This window comes from Rhinolophus ferrumequinum, chromosome 8, assembly GCF_004115265.2.
Source record: "Rhinolophus ferrumequinum isolate MPI-CBG mRhiFer1 chromosome 8, mRhiFer1_v1.p, whole genome shotgun sequence".
Taxonomy (NCBI): Eukaryota; Metazoa; Chordata; class Mammalia; order Chiroptera; family Rhinolophidae; genus Rhinolophus; species Rhinolophus ferrumequinum.
In genome coordinates, this window is record NC_046291.1 from 81317866 (window position 1) to 81343890 (window position 26025).

General features: G+C 34.6%; 1 protein-coding gene across 1 annotated transcript in view; it reads right to left on the reverse strand.

The window, feature by feature from the left end:
- THSD7B (thrombospondin type 1 domain containing 7B) overlaps positions 1-26025 on the reverse strand; it is a 797596-nt gene that overhangs the window by 374179 nt on the left and 397392 nt on the right. Inside the window, exon 8 of the mRNA XM_033111445.1 lies at positions 1094-1285. Within this exon, the coding sequence (XP_032967336.1) occupies positions 1094-1285 (192 nt within the window). The remainder of the gene's footprint in view (positions 1-1093; positions 1286-26025) is intronic.

Consider the following 26025-nt stretch of genomic DNA (forward strand, 5'->3'; position numbering starts at 1 on the left):
TATCCACTGTCTGGGAGACCAGACAGATGTGTGCATCTTTACACTCTTGGGTGAGTCAGACAATCAAATTCTATTACTGTCTTTTCTTTCACATTTTCATATCCATGTAAAAACTGGTATTTATCTAAAGTATTGATTTTTTCCTATTCTTTCACACTATAATGTTTTATTCAGTGGGCCAAATGCTCAAAAAGATTTGTGAATTTGGGGTTGTTATTCTTGCTATTTTTTTCCTCATTAAATACTACTGACTTTTTATCCTCCTTTCAGAAATATAAAAGACAAGGGAGGGAGACACTGCACTTTAAGAATATGAAAATCTTCATTCATTTTGACCCTGGCCCCCTTTCTCAGAATCACAGTACAGAATCGTGTTCAAAAAGGAGTTCCTCGCAGTCTGTGGTCATGTGTGTGTCCCGCTGTTCTAACGGAGCTGTAGGCAGGCGAAGCCGAGGGAGGGCCTGAGAGAAATGACACATGCTGTCTGGGGACAGAGACCATTGCTATAAATGATATGAACGGCTGTTCCTCTGTTTTTTTTTCTGATGCCATCCCTTTTCATTCCAATAGCACATCTTAGCTTCTTCAAAACCACTTTTATAGCCTTCATCCTTTTCCCTCTCACAACATGCCAGCATAACAGAACAGAAAGGGCATGCAGACCAGGAATCTTGCCGATGTTAGCGGCAGTTCCCAGTAAAGAAGCCATGTCTCTTGATTCCTAATTTGGAGCTCTTTTTACCAGACATATTCAAATTATGTTTCCAACTGCATGAGCTATCTGAAGCTGGATGTGTATCAACTAAACTTTGCTTTCTTTCCTAAATTAGTATAATGAAAAGTAACATCCATCTGATTGCTATGAGCTGTTAATAGAATGGGCTAAAATAGTTCATGTAAATACTGCATCCCAGCACAGACAAACTAGAGGATTAAAGAGAAAAGTCAGGTATGGAAAGGAAACTGTTCATTTGGATTCAGGGAATACAGATATCACCTACAAGTGGCTACTTCCATGATATGAACTTCGCAATTGCCGATCGGAAAACAGTAACTGGGCAATTGACTTTGTTAAACCCTTCCTGTTACTCACCTTCTCCAGCTAATGCCAGGATAGTCTTTGACCTGGTCTGTTTCCCATCTGAGTTTTTATTTGAACAAGACTGGGAGCAAGATGACCACCCTGTCCACTCGCTCACCACACAATCCATTCTGCAGGGAATTTCACAAGCCATCCGTTCAGGAGGAGGAGATGCTGGGCAGAGACTCCCTGATACCTCTTCTCCTGTAATCAACAAGATCAAGACAGATGCTGCTTAATGCACAACCAAGGCCAGTCCAAGGAACATTGAGGTTCATTGCTTACTATATTACTTCAGTTTAGCTTAGAAGACTTCACCTGGTGTCTAAACCAATAAAGTACAAAAAATGATGATTTCTTCAGCCATTCATAATATTTATGTCAAGAAAAACTGCCAGGAGATCATTTGGCATTTAGAAAGGTAGATACCACAGAAAAATTGTCACTTGTCATCCTTCACAGGCACAAAATGGTCTTCTTCAAGGAACAATTTAGCCATGGATGGCTAGAGATAGACATGATTGATGTTTTATTGACAACCACATGTAACAAGAATTTTATTTTTATTTTTATTTATTTATTTTTTTTTTTTGCAAAATGGGGGTCAGAATAGTCTGTTAGTCTGAAAAATCACAGTTTATGTTGAACATTCTATTCTACCCTATAGAGTTTTATCAATCTAATTTTCTAGTGTGTACTTTCACCTCCAAACATATAACCTTAAGCAAGAGTATCACACAACTATTTTTATTCTATTTGTGTAGTGTCAAATAACCCAAAACCATGCTAGAAATAGACCTATGCACAAAATTATATAATTTGTTGAAACAAAAGTTGAAAGCCAGTCCAGAATTCTTACTAAAGCACTTACTATCCCCCCTGTGACTGATCTGATAAATTACTTGAAGTGACATATAAATATAGATGATACAGATATAGATATAGATGATGTAGATGTAGATAGACGTATAGATAGATATAGATATAGACATAGACATAGATATAGATATAGATATATCTGTGTGTGTATACACACACACATTCACAAACACACACAAATTCTTTTACATTATTTCTTCACTATTCGTAGAATTCAAATATTGTTTATAGATGATAATTCAATTCTTCCTATTTCCCCCATTCACAATCACCTCATAAAAACAGAAGCCACCAAGAATAGTGATACCATGTATAGTTGGAAGTAACACCATGAATTATGGAACAGCAACTATAAGACAGAGACAGTTTTGTCCCCGTGACTGTGCCTGTGGAATGCTCTTGTCATAATCTGACACAAAAATAACTGCAAAGGAGATTAATATTTATGGGGCATCTCGTTTTTTTCCAGGCACTATGCTTGTTAGAGACTCTTAGAGACAGGTGTGACCTATCTCGTTTTATGGTTGAGAAGTCAGTGGCTCCAGAACAAAAACTTGGTCAAGGTTACACAGGTCTGAGAAGGGAACCAGTTTAAAACTTTCTGACTCCAAAACTTCTACTTTTCTCATTAACCATTCTGTGTCTGTTTCCAAGGAGACAGATATTCCTTTTCTGAGGAAGTAAATAAAGCAAGCAGACAGTGAGTAAGACTGACTGGAGGAGAAGAGAGTACACTGCTAATATCTGCATTGATACTTGTAAATGAGGTCAGGCTTATTGCCCTTGAGGTATAAATAAAACTTTTCAAGCATATTATGAGAAGTAATAGAGATTCTAGCAGATAATCAAGCTGAAAGACCAGTTCCAATCATTCTCTTTTCAGTCTCAGTCTATTTTCAAGTTGAGTCCACACTGTCTGGCATGTGTGCGTACACACACACACACACACACACACACACACACACACACCAATACGGCTAAGGGGTAATGATTTTGCAACTACAGAAGGCAAGCCAGACAAAACGCCCAACCTATATCTAAACAAAATTCAATTGCCACAGTTGTGAATATTATTAGAATAATTTTAATACAAAACACTTTAAAACAGTGTTTTTCAAAGAACATTTTGAGGAATAAAAGATAGAATAGTAAGGGGGAAGCTAAAAATGACTAGGTTAAAGTAGTAAAATTGGTCTCATTACTAAAGAATTCGTCAGAGTTTTGAAAATGCCAATGTATAATGTAAATTTACTAGGGTGGAAATGGTGTGTAGTGTTTTTCAACTTTATTTAACCAAAGGCCACCCTTTTTTGAAGAGCATGGCTTCCAGAAATGGTATTTTTATGAATATGATTTGAGAAAACTCTGCCTTCAAGAGTTACAAAAATTCTCAACTATTTTTTGAGCACGTACTATGTCCAAGGCATATGATGGTATGTAAACAGATGAAAATACCTTTGTTTACCCCACTAGAACTCATCATTGATAACAGAGGTGAGCTATAAACACATTAGAATAAAACCAACTCCAAAAGTAAATGCCAAGCTTCAAATGCGTGTTTCAAACAGAGAATACTACAGCAGTTGAGGGAAGGAAACAATCTCTGGAGGACTAGCATGATAGCAGAAGTCTTTCGAAAAGGGACAGAAAGGTGGAGAAATGATAGCAATGAGTGAGGGCATTTCAGGCATCATAATGTCAACAAAGGTATAATGGTAGGAAAATACAAGGTATTTGAAGACAGTTAATGTGGAAGCTGTGTGAGGAAAAGAATGCCCATGTTGGAAGAGTTATTTGACATCCAATTCTGAATGACTTAGACTAACATTCAAGTTTTGTTATATTTCTGCCTTCCTTAAATTCTCAGTTGCTCCAGTTCCCCGTGACCCAATTTAACATCCTCCCCAGTAATAATTCAGCACCTTTAGTATTTACTTTGGGTACCTGAATGCTTTTTAGAACCTAAGATTTCATATAAATTGATATACACATTTCTTCAGTGCAGTTAAATGTCAACACTCCAGCAACATTTTGATAGCTTGTCTATACAGGCTAATTCGGAAATGTGAGCAAACAGATAGCCTTTCCTTAGGGGAGACAACCTAATAGTCATAAACAGGCTCTGCAATTTGTGTGTGAGCTATATTATTGGAAATCTTACAACAACAACAATAAATGCAGCACAACGGGCTCCTAGTCACAAGGTGTCCTAGCTGGACACAGTTAAGTATCTACAGGTGAATCCTCCTCGCACATCTTATCCTCATGCATATGTCACTTAATATCTTTGAACCTCAGCTATTTCATCTGTGGTAATGAAATAACAATGTTTACCTTTGAGGAATATTCTAAGGATTAGAAATCATTTATGCAGCATACATAACGAGGTGTCTCATACATGGAGGGTTCTCAATGAAGAGGAACCTTTAAAAATGTTGTTTGCAACGATGTATACCACAAAAAACCAAGGGCCTTATTCATCTGAAAAATCAAGATATTGATGTAATAGCCATGGAAAGCACTTGCTTTACCATTCATATATGTGCACAAATAACTACCAACAATTTTACAGGCTGGTTTACATGAAATATAAAAATAATGTATAATTATCCACATCATTGTATTTATATGGTTGTCTTTTCTAAATGACTTAGGATCCAAAAATAAAGCACATCTGCTTAAATAACCTCATCTGCCCATCTACCTTCCTATAATTACTTCCTCATTTTACAGAGAGAACCCATCTCAAAAGAGAAACGTTTATTCTCTCCTGTGCTCATTTTCTTGGATGGATCAATGAGACCAACTGAAATCTCAGGTAAGCACGAAAAATAAAGCAGCACATGGCACAGAAACTTAGCCATTAAAAGTCATTTTCACAAGCTCTGATAATCTAATATCATAATGAAATAGAATATATTTAAGAGGGAAATTGAATTAATCTTTCAAGAAAACTCTGTAATATAAATTGCTCCCAGCCCTCACCATCCTCCGTGGGATCAATAATGACAAACTCTCCATTCTCAGTTCATGGAGTACACTGATTTAAACCAGTTGTGATTCTGAGAACATGGGATACGGTGCTGCTTCAACCTTGTCACTCAATATTTTCTAAACAATAATTTAATATGCTGAGATTCACATTACACAAAACCATTTCAGAGTAAATACTTCAGTGGCGTTTAGTACATCACAGTGTTATGTACTCATCACCTCTGTATAGTTTCAAAACATTTGCATTGCTCCAAAGTGAAACCCCTTACCCACTAAGCTGTTTCTCCTATTCCTCCCTTTCCTCAGTCGTTGGCAGCCACCAATTTACATTCTGCCTCTGCAGATTAAATTATTCTGAATATTCCATGTCAGTGGAATCATACAATTTGTGATCTTTTGTGTCTGGCTTCTTTTAATTAGCATAATATTTTAGAGACTCATGTATGTTATGTCACAACTTTATACCATTTTATGAGGAAATAACATTCTATTGTGTGTATATTCCACAATTTTGTTAATCCATTTGTCTGTTGATGGACACCATTTGGATATTATGAATAGTGCTGCTATGAACAAGCTTATACATGTACAGATCTGAGTACCCGTTTTCAATTCTTTTTGGTATATACCTAAGAGTGGAATTCTAGGGTCATAATCATCACTCAGTTTTGTTTGTTTGTGATTCTGGGAACCGTGCAATGGAGGGCCAGATGACTAGGTCTTGGCCATCGTTCACATTACTGTTCTCATGTCTGACCATTCCTGGCTAAAAGCAAAAGTATTTAGAGGAGAGAAAGATTCTTGAACATATGAATATATTCAAGATTCCCTAAAAATGTTTCTTTTTCCAGTTCCAATGTACATACTACTTAAAGTATAAATAGCTCACGGCAAACTTTCTATGGGTACTGGTCAAGCCATCATGTAAATTAAATACCAATATGATAGCTATTATAGTTTGGAATTTCTATATCAAGCTAATGTTTAAACCATGCTATATATTGCATTCTGTGGCATTTGCTGTTTTGTGACTTTTAGTAACTAGTATATAATGTTATGAACTATTATCTATCTTATATAACAATAGAACAAACAACTATAATTCGTAGTTTTCAGAACCAAACTATAAGTGTCCAAAAAGAGAAAAGTTATAGACAAAAGAGAAAAAGTAAGAGACACCCAGAAACCCACAAATCTACAGTATGACTTGAAAAGTAGACCAGCATTTTATTATACAAACTTCTAACTACCATAACTCTTCCAAAAATAAAGCACTTTGCGGATGTGTCCTCTTGTGTACTATTACACTATTTATGGAAAACAATAAAACAGTTATTGAAAATACTCTACATGTCATAAAACTTTATGTCCTATTTAAATCTTAGAAAAGAAAGTCAATAAATGTTGATTAAATGCTTGCCCACAGCTGAGTAAGATGTCAACAGACAGTACATAGCAAATTTACTAGAATTCATATGCACTTAATTCCATTTTAAAAATTTAAATGTTATCTTCTTACAGGCAAGTAGCCCTTGGCTACTTCTGGACTGAGACCCTAATCAGCTGAGGAAATGTTTATATTTCAAACCAATAAAATATGAAGTAAAGCTAAGGGCTAAACAGACACTATGTGCAACAATGCAATGCCAGCATTGCAATGAATACTCTGCTAATTTCACAATCTGAAGCTTATTTGTCTATCTAGTTTACATATATATGAAGACAAAGAAGTCTGGTGTTAAGTATTATCATATTTATAACAACAAAAAAAAAGAATAACTGTCATAAAATAACATCAATATCTGATATTTGGGTGGGCATAAAATGGGCTATACTCTGTGCTAACCACAGCACATGTAGTGGGTGTACTGGATATCCATATTAAAATTATTAGCCAGTCACTACTGTTGTACCTGAGGCACAGAGAGGTTAAAACACTTATTCAAAATTATGTAGCTAGTAAGTATCTAAGCTGGAACTGGAAAATATCTATTAGACATTACAAGCTATATTCTTCACCAAGATGCTGTATTGCTCCCTGGTACATATCTCACATGTATCATCCCTGTTATATTCTTTTAGCTGATGCCAAACCATAAAGAAGGGAGTCTACACAATCCATTGTCAGCCCCTCAGTAAATTCAGTATTGAAAAGAGGAAGTCAAAAGGAGTGGGCACCTTGATTATCTGAGAATTGCATCAGGGAATGGGGCAGAATAGGGTAATGCCGGTCAAAAACAGAAAAGATAAGGAGGTGAAAAAGAGTTCAGAATGGAGAGATGGAAGAATAAGATAGAACATAAGACCAAATAGGAAGAGGAAAGTAGGGACATTCAGGAAAAGCAGTAGAATGTATGATTAGATGAATGACACAACTACATGCAAAAATTATAATGGTGTAAGGATGCTCGCTAAGTGAAAAACAGTAAAACCCACATCGCTGATAAACGAAAACAGGAGAGAATGTAAGAGCAAAGGCTAAAATGAACATGAAGGAAAACTCAAAAGAAATGCTAAAAAGAAAATACTTTAGGTAGGGAAAAAAATAACAACTAAAAGTAAGAAAACAGTATTTCCAAGGTCAACGTGCTTACAAAGGCCAGGAGATAGGTGAAGTTGCATCTCCATGGCATGTGAGCTGCTGGTTCAGAAGCCTAACTGGGCAGCTATCTCAAGTTCCTCGGCACACAATAACAAAACAGCAGCTAATACTTGAGCACATAGAATGTGCCCAGCACAATATTAGCATATCTGGACCTGACTCCAAGCTATTTCCTGTTTTCTGGGGCAATTAACACTTCTACATCACATACTGGGGCATGCAAGGATTTGGGGATCATCCCCACATCATAAATAGGCCTGGAGAGACCAGGTTGAAAGGGTGAGTAGCAGCTAGCTCAGGCCCACTCTGCCTAAACACTGCACATCATTTTCTCACTATCACAGTCCCCTCCGTTTATGTCAGGATTCAAGGAATCCTGTGTACACTGAGTCCCTTCCCAAAGTCTCAAACAGAGGAATGAGGCACTGGACCCTCTGCTTTTCCCTTTAACCTATTTGAGATGTCCGTAGTTTCCATTCTCTCAGCCCACTATTTCCTGTGCAGAATGAGAGGCAGGCAGGGACCCTAACCCATGTACCTCTTCTCCACATCTTCCATAGGTGCTGTCTTTCAGAGCCAGGCAACTGGCCAATGTATGATCCTGGATTATGCTAAACCTGCATCCTGAGTCGTTTGTCTTCCCATTTGATATCAGAAGGGAGCTATGTGGAATTGACAAGCCACTTTTCTCTCATATGCTGACTCTAGCTTATGAAAGACTGGTTTTTAGGATTATTATCTCTAAAATAAGGCTCAAGATTTCATTTTTGAGCATTGACTTGCTCTGTGTGTTTGTATTTGAGGTATAATAAACTTAACTCTTTTGGACACAGTGGATAGCTTAGAAATCAACAAGGGGGTAAGGTGTCCTGTCCAAGAAGACCCGGAAGTACACACTGAAAGAAAAACACACTGATATATCTCAAAACACAAGTTTTAAATACCTGCAGAGTGTGGAAATCCTGTTTTGGTTTTTGTGTTTGTTTTCCTGAGAATTTTATGGAGAGACTCTGTACAATTGAAAAAAAATGAATCCAGAATGACAATAATGAAATAAAGGACCTTTGTAATGCAGGGCATGCTTGTTCAAAAGGGAAAGACTCAGAGTAAATAAATAGTGCGTTATAATGGACAGAATATTTGATGAGGAGTTGTAACAACTGGATTGGAGTTCTGCCTTTAACATCAGCCAAAACGTGACCCAGGAAAATTGTTAAGCATCTTTAGGCTTCAGATTACTCTGTAAGTGGGGGTAGGGGCACTGCCATCATCCGTGATTATATTATCAGGTCTAGTAATGGATCAAAGAGGCTAACGTGAAATAATACTTTGGAAATTGCAAAGCACCATTTATATATAATGTGGTATTTTATTACTGATCAGAATGGGAATAGAGAACATTCCAAATAGGAAAATGCTTTAGATCAAAGATACTAGCTCTATTCTCAACCCAAGTTTGTCTTCCCTAGAAAAATAAAAGAGGAACTAAAACGATTATAAAGGCAAAAACAGCATTACTCATTTTATCCATCTATTTAATTATTTATATACGTCTACATATTTAGCTATTTGGCTATTCAGAAAAGGATTTGGACTAGCTTGAATATTTAGTACATATCTAGAAAGTACTTCAAGTTGTTGGCTAGAAGTTTTTAAATATTTGAAAATCAGTATTTTAAAGCTAAACTGGGTAAGTCAATATAGTAAACGTATAAAACATCAGTAAAGAATGATTGTTTCTCTCTGTAATTAACCTTCAGAAACATATTTTAATGTCTGTAAACGGAAAATATAATTTATTTAAGTATAATACTTCACTATAATTGCACAGTTAAGATGTTTTCAATTTCTCTGTGATAAATAACACTGTAAAGAAGACTGTTGACCACAGTGTAGGTTGCTTTCCTAAGAATACATTTCTAGAAATGGAAAGACAAAGTTCTTGAAGGAAAAAATATTGCCAATTTTTTTTCCATTATTTATCATTTGTATTTTCATTTATCAAAATTTTACATTTACATACAATAAAATTCACGCTTTGTGTTTTATAGTTCTGTTTGTTTTGACAAATGCACAATCTTGTATCCACTACAAAAGCGTGATACACAACAGTTCTATCGCCATACAAGTTTCTTCATGCTGCCCCTTTGGAGTCTACCCCTCCCCTTAGTCTGAATGCCTAGAAATCACGAATCTGTTCTCTGTGCCTACAGTTTTGCTTTTATGCTCTCAGAATGTCATAAAAATGGAATGATACAGCATGGCGCCTTAGTAGCAAACTGCATTTGATGTGCATCCATGTCGCGGCATGTGTCAGAATTCATTCTTTTTTGTTGCTGAGTAGTTCTCCAACGTATGGATGGAGCACATCTTCTTTATTCTCTTGCTGAAGGACATTGAGTTGGTTCCACATTTTGGTAATTATGAAGAAAGTTAATATACCACTTTTTGTGTGATATAAGTTTTCATTTATTTTGGGTAAATAATTAACCGGGTAATTGCAGGGTCATATGTAAGTGTAGATTTTATAAGAAACTATTATCAAAAAGACAACAAATCACAAGTGTTAGCGATGATGTGGAGACAAGGGAACCCTTATACACTGTTGGTATAAATGTAAATTGGTGCAGCCACTGTGGAAGTTGTGCAAAAAAATTAAAATAGAACTAACATACAACCCAGCAATTCCACTTCTGTGTATTTATCTGAAGAAATCAAAAACACTAATTTGACAAGGTATATGCATCCCTATGTTCATTGCAGCATTATTTACAATAGCAAAAATATGGAGGCAACCTGAGTGTTCATTGATAGATGAATGGATAAAGAAAATGTGGTACATATATATAATACAATGGAGTATTACTTGACGATAAAAAAGAATGAAATGTTGCCATTTGTGAAAACATAGATGGACCTAAAGGGTAATATGCTAAGAGGAATAAATCAGACAGAGAAAGACTAATACCATATGATTTCATTTATATGTATGTAGAAGCTAAAAAATAAAACAAACAAAACAAAGTAGAACCAGATTCAGACACAGAAAACAAACTGATGGTTGACAGTAGGGAGGGGTGTGAGGACAGGGGCAAAACAGGTGAAAGGGATTAAGAGCTACAAACTTCCAGTTATAAGATAATAAGTCAATGGAATATAATGCACATCATATGGAATGTAAGCCACTAATATCTAATAACTTTGTATAGTGACAGATAATTCCTGACTTTGTGATGATCACTTGGTAAGGTATATAAGTGTTGAATTACTATGTTGTACACCTGAAACTAAAATAATATTGTAGCCAACTATACTTCAATTAAAGAAACAAATAAAAAAACATTTTCCATCATAAAAAAAAGAAAGAAACTGCCATGCTTTCCAAAGTGGTCACTGTACTATTTTACATTCCCATCAACAATGTATGAGAGTTCTGATTGCTCTGCATCCTTTCCAGTACATGCTATGACCAATTTTTTGATTGTTTAATTTTTATCATTCTTGCAGGGGTGTAATGGTATTACATTGTAATTTTTATTTACATTTTCCTAATGACTAATTATGTTGAACATATTTTTCATGTGTTTATGTGCCTTCTCCATATCTTCATCAGTGAAGTCTTTACACATTTTGACTAGTTTTTAACTGCACTGTGGTATGGACTGAATGTTTATGTCCCTCCACAATTCATATATCGAAGTCATAAGCCCCAGTGTGATAGTATTTGGAGGTGGGGACTTTGGGAGGTAATTTGGTTTAGATGAGGTCGTGAGAGTGGTGCCCTCATTCTGAGATTACTGTCCTAATAAGAAGAGTGACAAAACACACACTGAGACGTGGCTATCCTCGCACCAAGGAGTAGGCTCTCAGCAGACACCAATCTGCAGGAAACTTGACCTTGGACTTTCAGAACTGTAAGAAGGGAAAGCAGGTCAAATATACGGTGCTGGGAGGGGAACTGACTGTGGGTGGTGAACACACAATGCAATATCTAGATGATGTATTATAGAAGCGTACACTTGAAAACTATATAATTTTGCTAACCAATGTCACTCCAATAAATTTAATAAAAATTAACAAAAAGAGAAATAAATACCTGTTGTTTAAGCCACCCAGTCTATGGTATATTATAGTAGTCAGAGCTGAGACAGGTTGTTTGTTTTCATATTGTTGAGTTTTGAGAGTTCTTTACATACTCTCGCTACAAATTCTTTGTTTGACTTGTGATATGCAAATATATGCTCATGGTCTATGGTTTTTCTTTTCATTTTCTTAAGAGTATCTTTCGCAAAGCAAAACTTTTTCATTTTTAATTAGAAATTTAATTTAAATCTAATTTGTTAACTTTTCCTTTATGGATCGTGTTTTGATGCCATATCCGGCTTTTCATTAAAAAAACACACATTTTCAGGAATGAACAGAAAATACATTGCCTGATGCAAACAAAAAATGAGTTGAAACTTACATATTAGGACGAAAATTTTGGATATAGGGAATTTTCCAACCAGATTGTCCTAGTGTATAACACAAACACAAGTTTTTTTTTTTTTTTTTTTCCAAAATGGTGTTAAAGCATAGTATTCCCTTGGAAAGTATTTATGGATGTAACACCTAAGAGTGAAGCATTATAACATGCTGACAATATGTGTGATACAGTGGAAATTAGGTTCTGGCAAAAACAACATTTATGTATTACCCAAGCAGTAAATGCATGATCTATGAAGATGGGATTTTGTCTTTTTTAACATTGCATCAAACATCTGACACAATGTATGGTCCGTAGTAGGTCTCAGTAAATTGTTGATGAAGGGATGAGAAGGGAAAGATGTTTAGCCTAAGGTATAAACTGTAAGGTGGGAGCCAGCAACATAATAGTTAATATAACAGTTATTATGATATAATTGTGATAGCAACATCTCAGGCTTCTGGGAAGCTTGTCTTTGAATAAAGTATAAAAAAGGCAAGATAAGCTTGCCTTTTTCTTAAGTTGGTATGTTCTTCTTCTTTTCTGTTTAAATCCCATCCTACTACTGTAAGAACTATGATATTGCCAGTTCTTTCCTTCAAACCCCGCACAATTTGGGATCTCTGAAGAATATGTAGAGTTTACCAAAATCTTCTAAGAATTTTTGTGCTAGGGAAGAATTCTACAAAAGCAGGACCTTTTAAACCAGCCAAATATCCCTGATTGTATAATTATCAGGACAACCATACTGTTTCCTTTTAAAAAGCATTGTTGCTGACTTTTTCCATGCTGGATCCCCTGCTATTAAAAAGTTCATATTCAATTTTGCAGAACATGGCAGGGGTCTAATGACTACTTTTGCACCATATTGAAGAAGTATAATAAAATACCAAACCACAAAACAAGATTGAAGGTTTACAGTGTTGAACTAGTGGAGAATCATGCTATATCAGTCTCATCGAAATGCTGCAAACTCATTAAGACCCTAAAATAACAATTGTATACTTCTATTCCAATTTGTTTCACAAACTTAGTTCAGATATAGGATTACAGTACCACAGACCAGAGAGCACATCAATTAATGTTCAGAATATATTTCATTATTTATCAGAATTTGAGATCCAAACAGAAAACAAACAGCTTTTAAAAGCTTAGTTCAGTCTTCCATAAAATCCAACTGATGAAAACATTAAAATTTCCAGGTAAAGATTAGGTATATAATTAGAAAAATAAAATGGTGACATAATGAACACTGAAGGTTGATTAAAGTGCTTATTCAAGTCAAGGTGATATCACCTGGAAATTTGCACATACAATAAACTAAAATGTTTTTACGAAGATTACTTAAGTGGATGGGATGAGGTCCAAGAATATATAGATTTTTACTATAATAACTTTTACCTACTGTACTTCACTAGTATTGTCTTAAGACTGATATTGATATCTTTTAGCATTTGAATGAATTGTAAAGCAGAATAAAGCCTGTATCTATTTGTCTATCTTCCTCAAACTGATCTACTAGTTATAATGATAACTCAATCTGGAACTGCCATTTTTCCAGCCAATCTAAAATAGTTTTTAAAAAATCAATAATGAACTTAAGTAAAATTTAAAATATAAATAAAATGTATGTTGACATATCTCAAGATATAAACGGAAGAAATCATTTCAAAAATCCAAACATCACTTTATAGTGTTATCAGATTTTCCTCAATACTTCATAAGAGTAATTGTGACATTTGATTCAAGCTGTATGTCATAGTAATAAAAGATGAACATAGACATTTGAAATCTGTGTACTTCTTTTTCTTCTGCACTGAGACCAAAAAGAAACATGTTCTTATTTCATGAAATAAATATTATTTTATTGAATGTCTACTTTACTTAAGAGGTCAAATCCTTAATTACATCATTAATAATTATGTTGACATTTATTACCTCCAAGGCATGGTTTCTTTGGAAGCAATTTAAGACCATTAGATATTTATGATCATTTATCTTATTCCCACTGGTTAAAAGGATAATTTTCTCATTCTTCCAGGTAATGGAACTAGCACTTATTAGGTTATTTATACATAGGCACTTTTTTCCTGAGACATAATAAATGGAGGGGGACATCTGCTCAATAAACTTAAAATTGTATAATGCCTTACACCTTAACCCATTATGTTACTTGCTTGGCCAGAAAAAATGGTGTCTCTTCTGTATTTCTGAATCCCCAGTGCCTAGAACAGTACCTCATTCATAGTAAGTATTCAACAACTGCTAATCGAACTAAAGTAAGTTTAATTGAGCTGGACAGATCTTTTAGAGTCTGAGACATTACTGGTATCCATAGGGCTAGCACAAATTGAGGAAATTTTAAAATGCTTAGGAATGTACCAACATCAGTATGTCTGATTAAGGTCTACTATGAGTAACAAAAATTGGTTTAGAAGCACAAAGACCTGGGTTAGATTTACAGCCTGTCCTTAATAGTTGTGTGTCACTGGGTAAGTTATTTCAATTCTCTATGAATTGGTTTCCTCATCTAAGTATGTGAATAATGATTTCTACCGCTACATCACAGGAGTTGCATGATGAATAAATGAGGTAAGATTAAAGTAGCGGGCACATAGTAAGTATTCAGTATGTGTTGGTGCTGATGCTGATAACAGTGATGGCATATGTCTACCCACCTCTATTAATGCCTTTAGACTTTGCATAAATTCATCATAGACACAATCAAATGTGTGAAGGACTATTCTAGCAAAGGTGTAGGGAGGAATGTAGACAATAATGGACATAACAAGAAACATTTTTGCAAAGCTCTGTGAGGCACCCACTGTCTGATCTGTCAGTTTGCCTGCTTACCACTGGATTTATCCCTGCATGGTTATTATTTTGTTTGGGGTAATATACCATTAACATACATTTCCTTGGTGGGGGACGGGGATGGAATGCTGAGAAACAACGCTGCATGGCAAAAAGAACATGTCAAAATGAAAATTTTGCAACAGGGGCTCCCATTTAGGTAACCAAAAATGACTGAAAGTGCCAAGAGAGAAGAGAGCAGAATATTCAAAACAAAGTTAAATTCCCATTACACATACCTCTCAGAATACATGGGAAAACTTTCTCTGAGGCCATCAGGGGAAAGTAACGCAGACAATGCTATTACAGCATCCTTAAAAATATGACACTATCATTGGTAGCCTGACCACCTGATGCATTACTCTGCTTACAAACCTGGCCTCATGCAACTTTCCAATTTACTTTGTGGAGATCAGCCAAAACTCAGGAAACCACCTTTTATTTTCCCCCTGTGAAATTTCACAAACTATGAAAGCTTAACCATCAACCTGTTCTGTACATCAAGCCAAAACCAAGCGGATTTATAAGATCTTTGGTGTGTATGCCAAACCCATCCTTGGACGTATGGGTACCATGGGGCACTTATGACCAACTCAGAAGTCACTATACAATGTTTATCACCAGGCAGTGACAGAGTTTCCTATAATCTCATATACAAAGGTTGCCCCATATACATTTTAAGAAAGGGAAAAACTATTAAAATTGGAATACTCAATATATATCAATAACAAAAGATGAGTACAAGTCATGTTTGACTTCTGCAATTACAAGAGTTGCTCAAAGTGGTTACCATCAGCTTCCAGACCCTTCTGATTATGGCTAACTACTGCTTGAGTAATGCTGACCAAAGTGTCCACTGGTATACATTTTTTGGCACCGCCGGTATATGAGATTTCAGCAATGTAGATAGGATAATTTGTTCTATTTCCTTCATTTATTGCTTAACCTAAAATCTCAAGACTGTAAAAAATAATTTTGGCCCACTTTTCCAAAATGATGTATGGGAATGGAAAAAGAGTACGAGTGATAATTTGCCTCAAAATACAAAAAGCCCCAGAGTTAGAAAAAACAATATTACTTCTCTAACTTAGAAAAATATTCTAGAATTCTCCTCATTATTCAGTTATTATAATGGAAGAGAATATCCTGAGAACTGATTTTGGCAGGAGTTTTTATACTTATGTGTGCAAAGGAATAAGTATGTAAACAGAAAAAATATTAAAACTTTCAGTGTTAATCTATATTTTAATACCTAACTATATCTTGACAAACTTTCAAATACAGAATGCATGGAATTCATAAAATATATATGAGTGTGATTATATTACCAATTCTAATTTATTTTTCCCCTCAACAAAATTCTGCCTTTGAATTCTTATTTATTATGCCTTTTATTCAATTGAGTACCCAGACAGAAAATACAATAAAGCTTTGCTAATTTCATAAAATATTGAAATACTGACACTGTAAATAGAATTTCACTATCTTTATGTACTTCTGGGCCTATCTCATAGTTTAATCTAAAAACCTAGTTAAGGAATGTATAATTTCCTAGACCCTCATTCTGATAAATTACTCTCAGCATCTTACAGAATATTCAAACAAAATTCAGAAATAACGTTTTCACTTGTTGAAAAGTACTTAAAGAGCTAATTCACAAAGATCCAGAAGACAAGAAACATAGCCAATGTCTTGACATAATCCTTCCAAAATAAATGTGTCTCCTACCCTCCTCTTGCAAAGTTTACAACTGAGTCAAAATCTTGCAAGAAAATAAAGCCTACTTCTAGGTGTTCATCTTTATTAGGTCAACATTTTCCAACTTACTGTGTTGTCTTAACTTCCTAATCAACAGAGTACCTTTAGCTGCTGAAGGAATAGGACGCTCTCCCAGCCACCACGCTGCTCCCAGCTTTCCAAAAGGCTAACTCCTTATTCCAAGAGACTCCTCTGACAGTAGGGGCTTGACTATCAGTTATCAGAATTTGCATAACCTGCCTTGGAATCCACAGTCCTTATAAAAGAGGATACAAATTGTTTCCGTTAAAATGTTTGTATTTCTCTTTCCCTTCTACCTCAGGTATGACTTTTACAGTTCATTTATTATATACCATGCTAGAGATGCTTATTAGAGTTCATATTCTTTGAATAGCTCCATTTCCATTTGTTGCATGATCCCTAGTGCCAGAAATCTTATATTGTAAACATAGTGAAGATGGTGAACAGAAGGAAAATCCGAGAAAAAGGATATAAATAGGCATAGTAATAATATTAAGTACTTATTATTCCCCTCTCCCTCAAAAAAAAAATGTAGATAGGAAAAGCACATATACTGCCATTAACACAAAATCTATGGGATAAGATTATTAGCTATAATCCGAGCCTTCAGCTTATTAGTTTTTCTTTTCCTCCCATCTGAAACATGCTGACATGCAAATTTTCTCTCAGAAGAAAATATATTATTACTAGCATCATCATTATTATTACTATTATTATTATTATTACATGAGACTCTAAATTTTAGTACAAAGAAAACATTTTACAATAACCTTTAGTTTTTTATGCTAAGTCACTGTCAATATCCTTCCTTGTTTTTCTTTCTATTTTGTTAGCTTGATCTTCCATACATTCTGAGAAGCAAAATGTAGTCACCCTGTTAAAAACAAAGGCTTACATACGAGTATCATTCTCTAACGATCATACGTAATGTATAATAGATAGGTTTTTCCCTATATGTATATTTGACATATCCACATTTATGTCACAGTAATTATACACAAGAAAATTAATTTTTAAAAAATTGTGTTTTTTATATCATTTGATTATATGTGATCATATATCTTGTATCATACTACAAACTTATTATAATATAATATAAACTATTATTATGTTGGTGCAAAAGTAATTGCGATTTTTGCAATTATTTTTAACTGTTTAAACTGCAATTACTTTTGCACCAACCTAATATATTCTATACTATATATAACCTAATATTAACTAATGTTATAATCTAAAATATTGTATTATCTTATATATAACCTGTATATAGGTTAGCCTAATAACTAGTATCAAATATATGAAATATATAGCATATATTATATAATATACTATGCATTATACTATTACATATTATAATTATCTGCTAATTTAGTAAAAAAATAGTGGAAAAAAGAGTTGGTGATATATCGCAAAGGGTATATTGAAGATGTGTCAGATATATTTCTTATATTGAATATCTTTCTATCTCATTGTCTCATTGGAATATAAATTTTAAAAGCAGATCACAGAAAATTTTGACAGTTTATGCGCTCTGTCAAAGAAAAACCAGAGATGGATTGTAGTTGAAGTGGTAAAACCAGATTGAATAAAGGACTCTTGCAATAAGGGGAAAAGACCTCAGTATAGATCTGGGCTTAATTCTGAATGCAACAAGGAAAAATGGGAATTTATAGCCAAGGAGCATAGTGAGGAGTTGTTGGGTAAAAAATTATGAAAATTATAATTCTTGCCAAAGTGATCTAACAGAATTCTTGCTGAAGGCAGGTCAGGATGTTATATACCATATTTGGACAAAGAGAGAATCTATGTCAGCTCCTAATATGCTAACATTCCTCAGTGGATTCGAAATTACCTCACAGCCTATTTCAAATTCAGTGTTTCAAAGATACTACATACTTGATAAGGTTTTCCTGTAACTTTTTCTTTTTTCTTTTTTTTTTTTTTTTTTTAGCATATAGAAATTAGCTTATGGAATTTAGAACACTTTCTGCTTAAGCAGATGCCATAAATCTAGATCTGAGTTGAACTACATTCCTATCCTTTTCAGGTATCAACTATCAAGGAGAATATTCTAGTTCTTATTTTAATTCCTAAGCCATAATTTCATATCATTTGCTGTTCTTTCCCTTCTCTTCATAGCAATTTTGTCCCTGGAGCTGTGCTCAGTACTCGGTGCATCTTTTTTCATATTAAACATACTCAGTTCTCATCTTAAAAATGCTTTAAGTTCATGACCGACTACAGATCGTCTTGAGCAATATAATATCTGAATCAAAAGCATAGGCAAAAATGATATTCTTTGCGTAGTAAAGAAAATGGTAGCTTAGAGATGAGGGCTGCCTTAAAGCACTTAGTATTACCGTATCAGCTCTCAATGCATTCCACTTTGAAAGCCATTGGTCTCAATTCAGACCATGTTTTAATTTGCTTTAAAATTATGCTACACACTGTTTTCCTTGTGCACATTTCCCATTATCCAGCTTGACAAAAATCTGGACAGATCAAATTAGACCTTGAATAATTTTCAAACATTCTCAAATCTTGCCAGATATTGGTAAGATGTTTCCTTGTGAAGGCTTTTCATAATTCTGATAAGAATAGCTGATTCTGTCCTATTTGATTAGCTCTGAAATGCTTGTGGAGATATATCTTTGAGAATAAAATTAAGAAAAAGTTCACTTATTACAAAATGAATTCAGGATAAGCCACCCATAAAAAAAATTGTGATATCTTCCAAAAACAAATAAAACATCAAAACTGACCAGAATCAAAGGGTAGTGAATTCAAGAGTGACATAGTTTAACACAACATGTAACACAACATGTAATGTTTAAAACATATTTAACAAAACAAATATTTAACAAAATTGTTGACTTTTCAAGAACATGTTACAAGACATCAATACAAATACTGTTGTGTTTTCATATTTGTGTGATTTTTTTAAAGAATTTTGGATTAATATTCTAATTCCTCTGTCTTTTATTTAACTCCGAGATAACAGAATCTGTTCCTAACTTTTCTCAGTATGGTATACTCACTTGCACCTCGTACAGAATATGCACTCAATAAATACCTACTGAATGAATGAACGTGGCCTAAAAAAAAAAAAAATCTGTTTTTTTCCCCCAGCTAAATTATTGAGGCATACTTGTGATATGACATTGTGTGTGTTTTAGGTGTACAATGTGATGATTTGATACATGCATATACTGCAAAATTATAACCATGATAAGGTTAGTTAACAAATTCTTCACCTCACATAATTACCTTTTTGTTTGTTTGTTTTTGCTGTTATTGTGTTGGTGAGAACCTTTACAATCTATTCTCTTAGCAACCTTCAAGTATACAATAGAGTATTGTCAACTGTAGTCACCATGATGTATATTAGGTTCCCAGAAAGTTTGTACCCATTGATCTACCTACTAATTTCCCCCAACCCCCAGCCCTGGAAACCAACAATCTACTCTCCATGATTATGAGCTTGTATTTTTAGAACCTACATATACGAGTAAGTGAAATCATACAGGATTTGTCTCTCTCTGACTTATTTTACTGAGCGTAATGCCCTCAAGGTCCATCCATGTTGTTGCAAATGGTAGGATTCCCTCCTCTTTTATGGTTGAATAAAAGAGGGGGGAATCTTACCATTGTATATCACATGTTCTTTGTCTGTCAATGGACACTTAGGTTGCTTCCATGTCTTAACTATATGCTGCAGTGAACATACAGTCAAGAGGTGCAGGTATCTCTTTGAGAGAGTTATTTCATTTCCTTCGAATGTATACCCAAAGGTGGGATTGCTGGATCATACGGTAGTTTTATTTTTTGAGGAATTGTCATAGTGCTTTCTATCATAGCTACACAAATTGACATTCCCACCAGCAGTGCACAGTTTCCTTTTCTCCACATCCTCTCCAACACTTGTCTCTTGTCTTTTTGATGACAGCCATTCTAACATGTATGAGGTGATATTTCATTGTGGTTTTGATTTATATTTCTGTGATGATTAGCAATGTTGAGCATCTTTTCATGTATCTGTTAGCCATTTTTTATGTTTTAATTTTTTTTGGGGAAAAGTCTATTCAAGTTCTTTGTCCATTTTATATTGGCTGATGTGTTTGTTTGTTTGTTTGCTATTGAGTTGTACGAGTCCCTTATATATTTTGGATAATAACCCTTATTAGATACATGGTTTACAAATATTTTCTCCTATTTCATAGGTTGCCTTTTTCATTGTGTTGATTGTTTCTTCTGCTAAGTGGAAGATTTTTTAGTTTGATGTAATCTCACTTGTTGATCTTTGCTTTTGTTCGTTGTGTTTTTGTGTCAAATCCAAAAACATTATTGCCAAAATCAATGTCAGCAAGATTTTCCCTATGTTTTCTTCTAGGAGTTTTATAGTTTTGAGGCTTAAATGTTTAAATCCTTAATCCACTGCAAGTTAACTTTTGTGGGTGCTGTAAAATAGGGGTCTAGTTTCATTCTTTTGCATGTGAATGTCCAGTTTTCCACACACAATTTATTGAAGAGACTGTCCTTCCCAAATAGAGTCTTCTTGGCTCCATGCCAAATATTAATTGACTGTATACACAAGGGTCTATTTCTGAGCTCTCAATTCTGTTCCACTGTTCTGGGTGTCTGTTTTTATTCCAGTATCATACCATTCTAATTATTAGAGTTTTGCAATGTAGCTTGAAAATAGGAACTGTGATGCCTTCAGCTTACTTCTTTTTCAAAATTGCTTTGGCTATCTGAGGTCTTTTGCGATTCCATACAAATTTTAAGATTTTTTTTCTATTTTGGTGAAAAATGACATTGGAATTTTAATAGGAATTGCATTGAATCCGTGGATTGCTTTGGGTAGCATAGATATTTTAACAATACTAACTCTTCTGATCCATAAACACAGGATATCTTTCCATTTATTTGTGTCTTCTTCAATTTCGTTCATCAATATCTTATAGTTTCAGTGTATAGAGCTGTCATCTCCTTGGTTAAATTTATCCCTGAACATTTTATTCTTTTTAATGCCATTGTAAATGAAATCATTTTCTTTATTTCTTTTTCCGATAGTTAATCGTTAGTGTACAGAAAACAACTGATTTTGTATGATGATTTTGTATCCTGAAACTTTACTGATTTCAGTTCTTCGTTCTAACAGTTTTTTTTTGTGGAGCCTTTAAGATTTTTTTACATATAAAATAATGCTACCTGCAAAGAGAGACACTTTTACTTCTTCCTTTCTAATTTGGATGCCATAAGGCTGATTTTCAATCCTTGATTTTCTTTCATCATCTAACTAGACAGACACTCATGTAAATGCCATAAGATACTCTGAAATATTAACCATAACTATAATAATAATAACAACAATAACAACAAAACTTGTGGGGCACTTAACTGTTTATCAAGAAATTTCCCACACCATGAATCATATAACTCTCACCATAGGTATTAGTAGAGCTATTAACAGTCTTATTTTGACAAGGAATCTGAGGCACAAGAAGATCAATTGGGTTACTCCAAGTCAGCTAACAAATGGTAGAGCCATATGCCAAACAAACATAGGTCTTTCTACTAATGTTATTTATAAATTTGAAACTAAAAGTCCATTTAACTAATTAACGTATGTAATTATAATATTAAATAAATGAACACAAGGTGAAAATTACCTAATACACATACACTTATCAAATAGTTTAAAGTTTTATAATTTTTTTCATATAAAACACTGACTGACTTCATTGAGAAAATCTTGAGTTGGAGATATTGAGAGCACAACTATGACAGATTTCTGTGTGTGTGTGTGTGTGTGTGTGTGTGTGTGTGTGTGTGTTGTGAGTGTAGGGTGGGCACAGACACGCAATCTGAGTTAATAGTTTTAAATGGGTTATGTCCCATTGCTCAATGTCAAATTTCATGAACAAATATATCAAACAGTTGGACCATAAACTACTTTTTCTCATGGCCAGTATTTATATCTGTTTATGAGAATCTTACCTCCTGAACTGAAATGAAAGATATTTGAGGTCACTTGACACCCTTGTAACATTAAACGCCTGGGAAGTACCTCGCTAAGATAGCTTTTCAGTGAACGTTCACCTTTACAAGCTGCTAAAATCCAGGGGTGGGAAATGCCAAAAAATAATAGCGAAAACAGAACAGCTAATGTTTCAGAAATCAATAGGATCAAAGCTTGAAAGAAACAACCATAATATGAAAAAACTTTTCCCTTTTCCCCAAATGAAATATTCTAACATCCCTTCAGAATAAATAAAAGATAGAAAATGAGTTTAAAGCACATATGACTGATACACTTAGAGGGCTAAATCTTATCTTCTTAAATAACTTTTTGAAAAAATTTAACAAGAACACAATCTCATTAAATGACATAATGCAAAAGTGAACATAAAATTGTACAAGAGAAATACTGAACACTTTCAGAAGAAATTAACGTCTATTGCTATAGTCTTTGAGACTTCTCTTACCTCTACTTAAACGCTGTTTAAATGTATTACTATACATCACGCCAAGCCAACCTAGTAATTTCTTATAAAATTCTCCCCCTCAAAGTTTATGAAGATTTGACAATGATTTATAGGTATTTTAAAAAGAGATTTAGCCTTGAGTGTTTTCAGGGTTTAAACTTGAAAAGAAAAGAAAAAAAAATAGAGGCTCCTACCTGATTATAGAGCAAATACTTCAAATCAGCTTTAATAGGTGATTTTAAATAAATGCACATATTTAACATCATTTTACAAATCACTTCTTTTCCCCATATATCTCTGCACCAACTATGCAAGTTTTTCCAACTACATGTGGCAGAAGTTTTTATATTGTATGTCTACGTGTTTAGGCACGATCTACTTCTGTTTATTGGTTACTTATTGGTAGTAGTTTCTTTGACGTCAAAACATGACAGTGTTATAGACTATGAAGAGCTTAGATGAGCAGCATCATTGAGAAGAAAAATAAGTAGCATGCTACGTTAGTTTGTCCAGGCTGCCATGACAAAATATCACGCATTGGGTGGCTTTAAACAACAGCACTTCATTATCTCTCACTTCTGGAGGTTCAAAGTCCAAGATCAAGGTGTCAGCATATTGGGCTTCTTCTGAGGCCTCTCTCCTTAGCTTGACGATGTTCACTTTGTCACTGTGTCTCCACATGTTCTTTCCTGTGTGTGTGCCCCCTCCTGGAGCCACTTTGTGCACCCAAATGTCCACTTCTTATAAGAAAACCAGTCAGCTTGGATTAGTGCCCACCCTAACATCATCTTTGTGACTAAACACCGCTCTAAAGGCCCTATCTCCAAATACAGTCACATTCTGAAGTGCTGAGAGTCAGGACTTCCACATATGAATATCGGTGGGATAAACCTCAGCTCATAACACGTGCTAAGTTACTGAAACATTTCTTAAGTTCAGATAATACTGGGTAACTTGCACTCTATCTTCCATGGTTACAATTGCAGGTAAATTTTTGTTTGGGCATTATTGTAGTGACTTGACCATTTGCAGAATCCATCAGCACCTAGTTCAAGTTCTTAAATTTGAATATTAAACAAATGAGTGTACAGATATGACCAGATTTTTATAACAATCATTACATTCTTTCCAGGTAAGCAATGTAATTGTGACTTGTATTTGACCACAAATCTGGCACATTGAGGGACCCAGTACAGTCACTATTGAAAAGACTAAACTCAGTTCATTAATTCATCTATTTATTTGTTATCCATTTATTTTTAATGGGAGAAAACATCTTGAGCCACGAGTTATGAATTCAAGGAAAATTCAAGTGTGGTTCCTGCTTTCAAAAGGGTCAGAATCTAGTGGAGGCAGCTATGTAAGCCAAGACCTATTTGCCCAGTGTTATAGATATTTGAGAAGAGCAATGATGGGCAAAGGAGGATGTGACCGATCATGTGTAGATACTGTGATATACAGATGATGTATTATAGAAATGTACACTTGAAACCTATGTAATTTTACTAACCACTGTCACCCCAATAAATGTAATAGAATAATAATAATAACAACAACTACAATAATAAGTGTAGAGATCAGGAAAGGCTTCACAGAAAATGTGGCAAAGGAACTGAGGTTTGAACAAATAGAAAATCATTGAATTCCAGGAGAAAAGTACATAGTCCAGGTTTCTATCCTTGTGTTTTTTTTGTACCATCACCCACTTCTTAGTGACTCTTTCCCACTCCGAGAATTGTCTACAAATAATTCAATTCAATGCCATCTCTCAACATCTCTACTAAAGCCATGCTTGTAGCTCACTTCATTTCTGTTCTTTTCTCTTTCCACCTGTTTTCATGCTCCATGATTTATTGATATGCTTTTCTTCCTGCAAATCATTTGCCTCATGCTCTGGTGGCCAAAAGATGAACAGCCAAGCAGGAGCTAGAAATGGGTCACCACCTGTTGCCTCATATGCATTAATTCAATAGTTCTTGACTAAAGATGGTTCTTTATGTGTCCTTTCTATAGCAATGGGGCTTGATAGAAAAGCGATCTAGTGGCATGAACCAAGCTTTGGATCAGAAGGAACTAGATTTGAGCAGTAACATCACCCATTTCTAATTCTCTGGACTGGAGCAAATAATTCAAATTTGCTGATCCTCGACTTCCTCATTTGTAATAAATGAAATGCCAATAATAAATTCTACCTGGTTAAGTAGTAAACACATGAAAGAACCAGAATATGGTATGCACCCCTGACTGGTAGACGCCGTTACGATCCTCCTCCTCCTTTCACTCTTACCTCCTGTCTTTTCTCTTCATTCTAAAATATCTATTAAAATATCTATTTAAATATCTATTCCTTTCTCAGATCAACATCCACACCCCACCTGAATTTTCTTCCTAGGAAAATAGCGATAAACTTCCTCAAGCCTCACCTGATCAACTCACATCCCTTCTCTGAACAGTAACAATTCTGCTCTAATTAGATCAAGGCATTCTGTATCTAATTGTTTTTGTTTTTGTTTTTTTCTGATGGTATGTTAATTTGTACTCATAGCTCCTACCATGAAATTGCATCTGTTATTCTTCTTGCATTCAAATTTAAGAACTGGGTTTCAGCAAACCATGTGCACATGAACAGTGACTGTCTAATAAGTAAAACAAAATGTATCCTTGCCTTTACTAATATACCTTATCACAAAAACATACGCCTTCTTCATGTTCATAATGCCTTCCTGAGCAAAACTCTGCTTTATCCGAGTCAAACATGAGCCCTGTTCAATTCGTACATAGAGGGCACTTTTTCTCAGCCCTGTCTGCATGTTAAAATCACCTGGGGATCTTGAAAAATATGGATGCTAGGGTTCAATATAAATTCAATTAAATCAATGTGTGT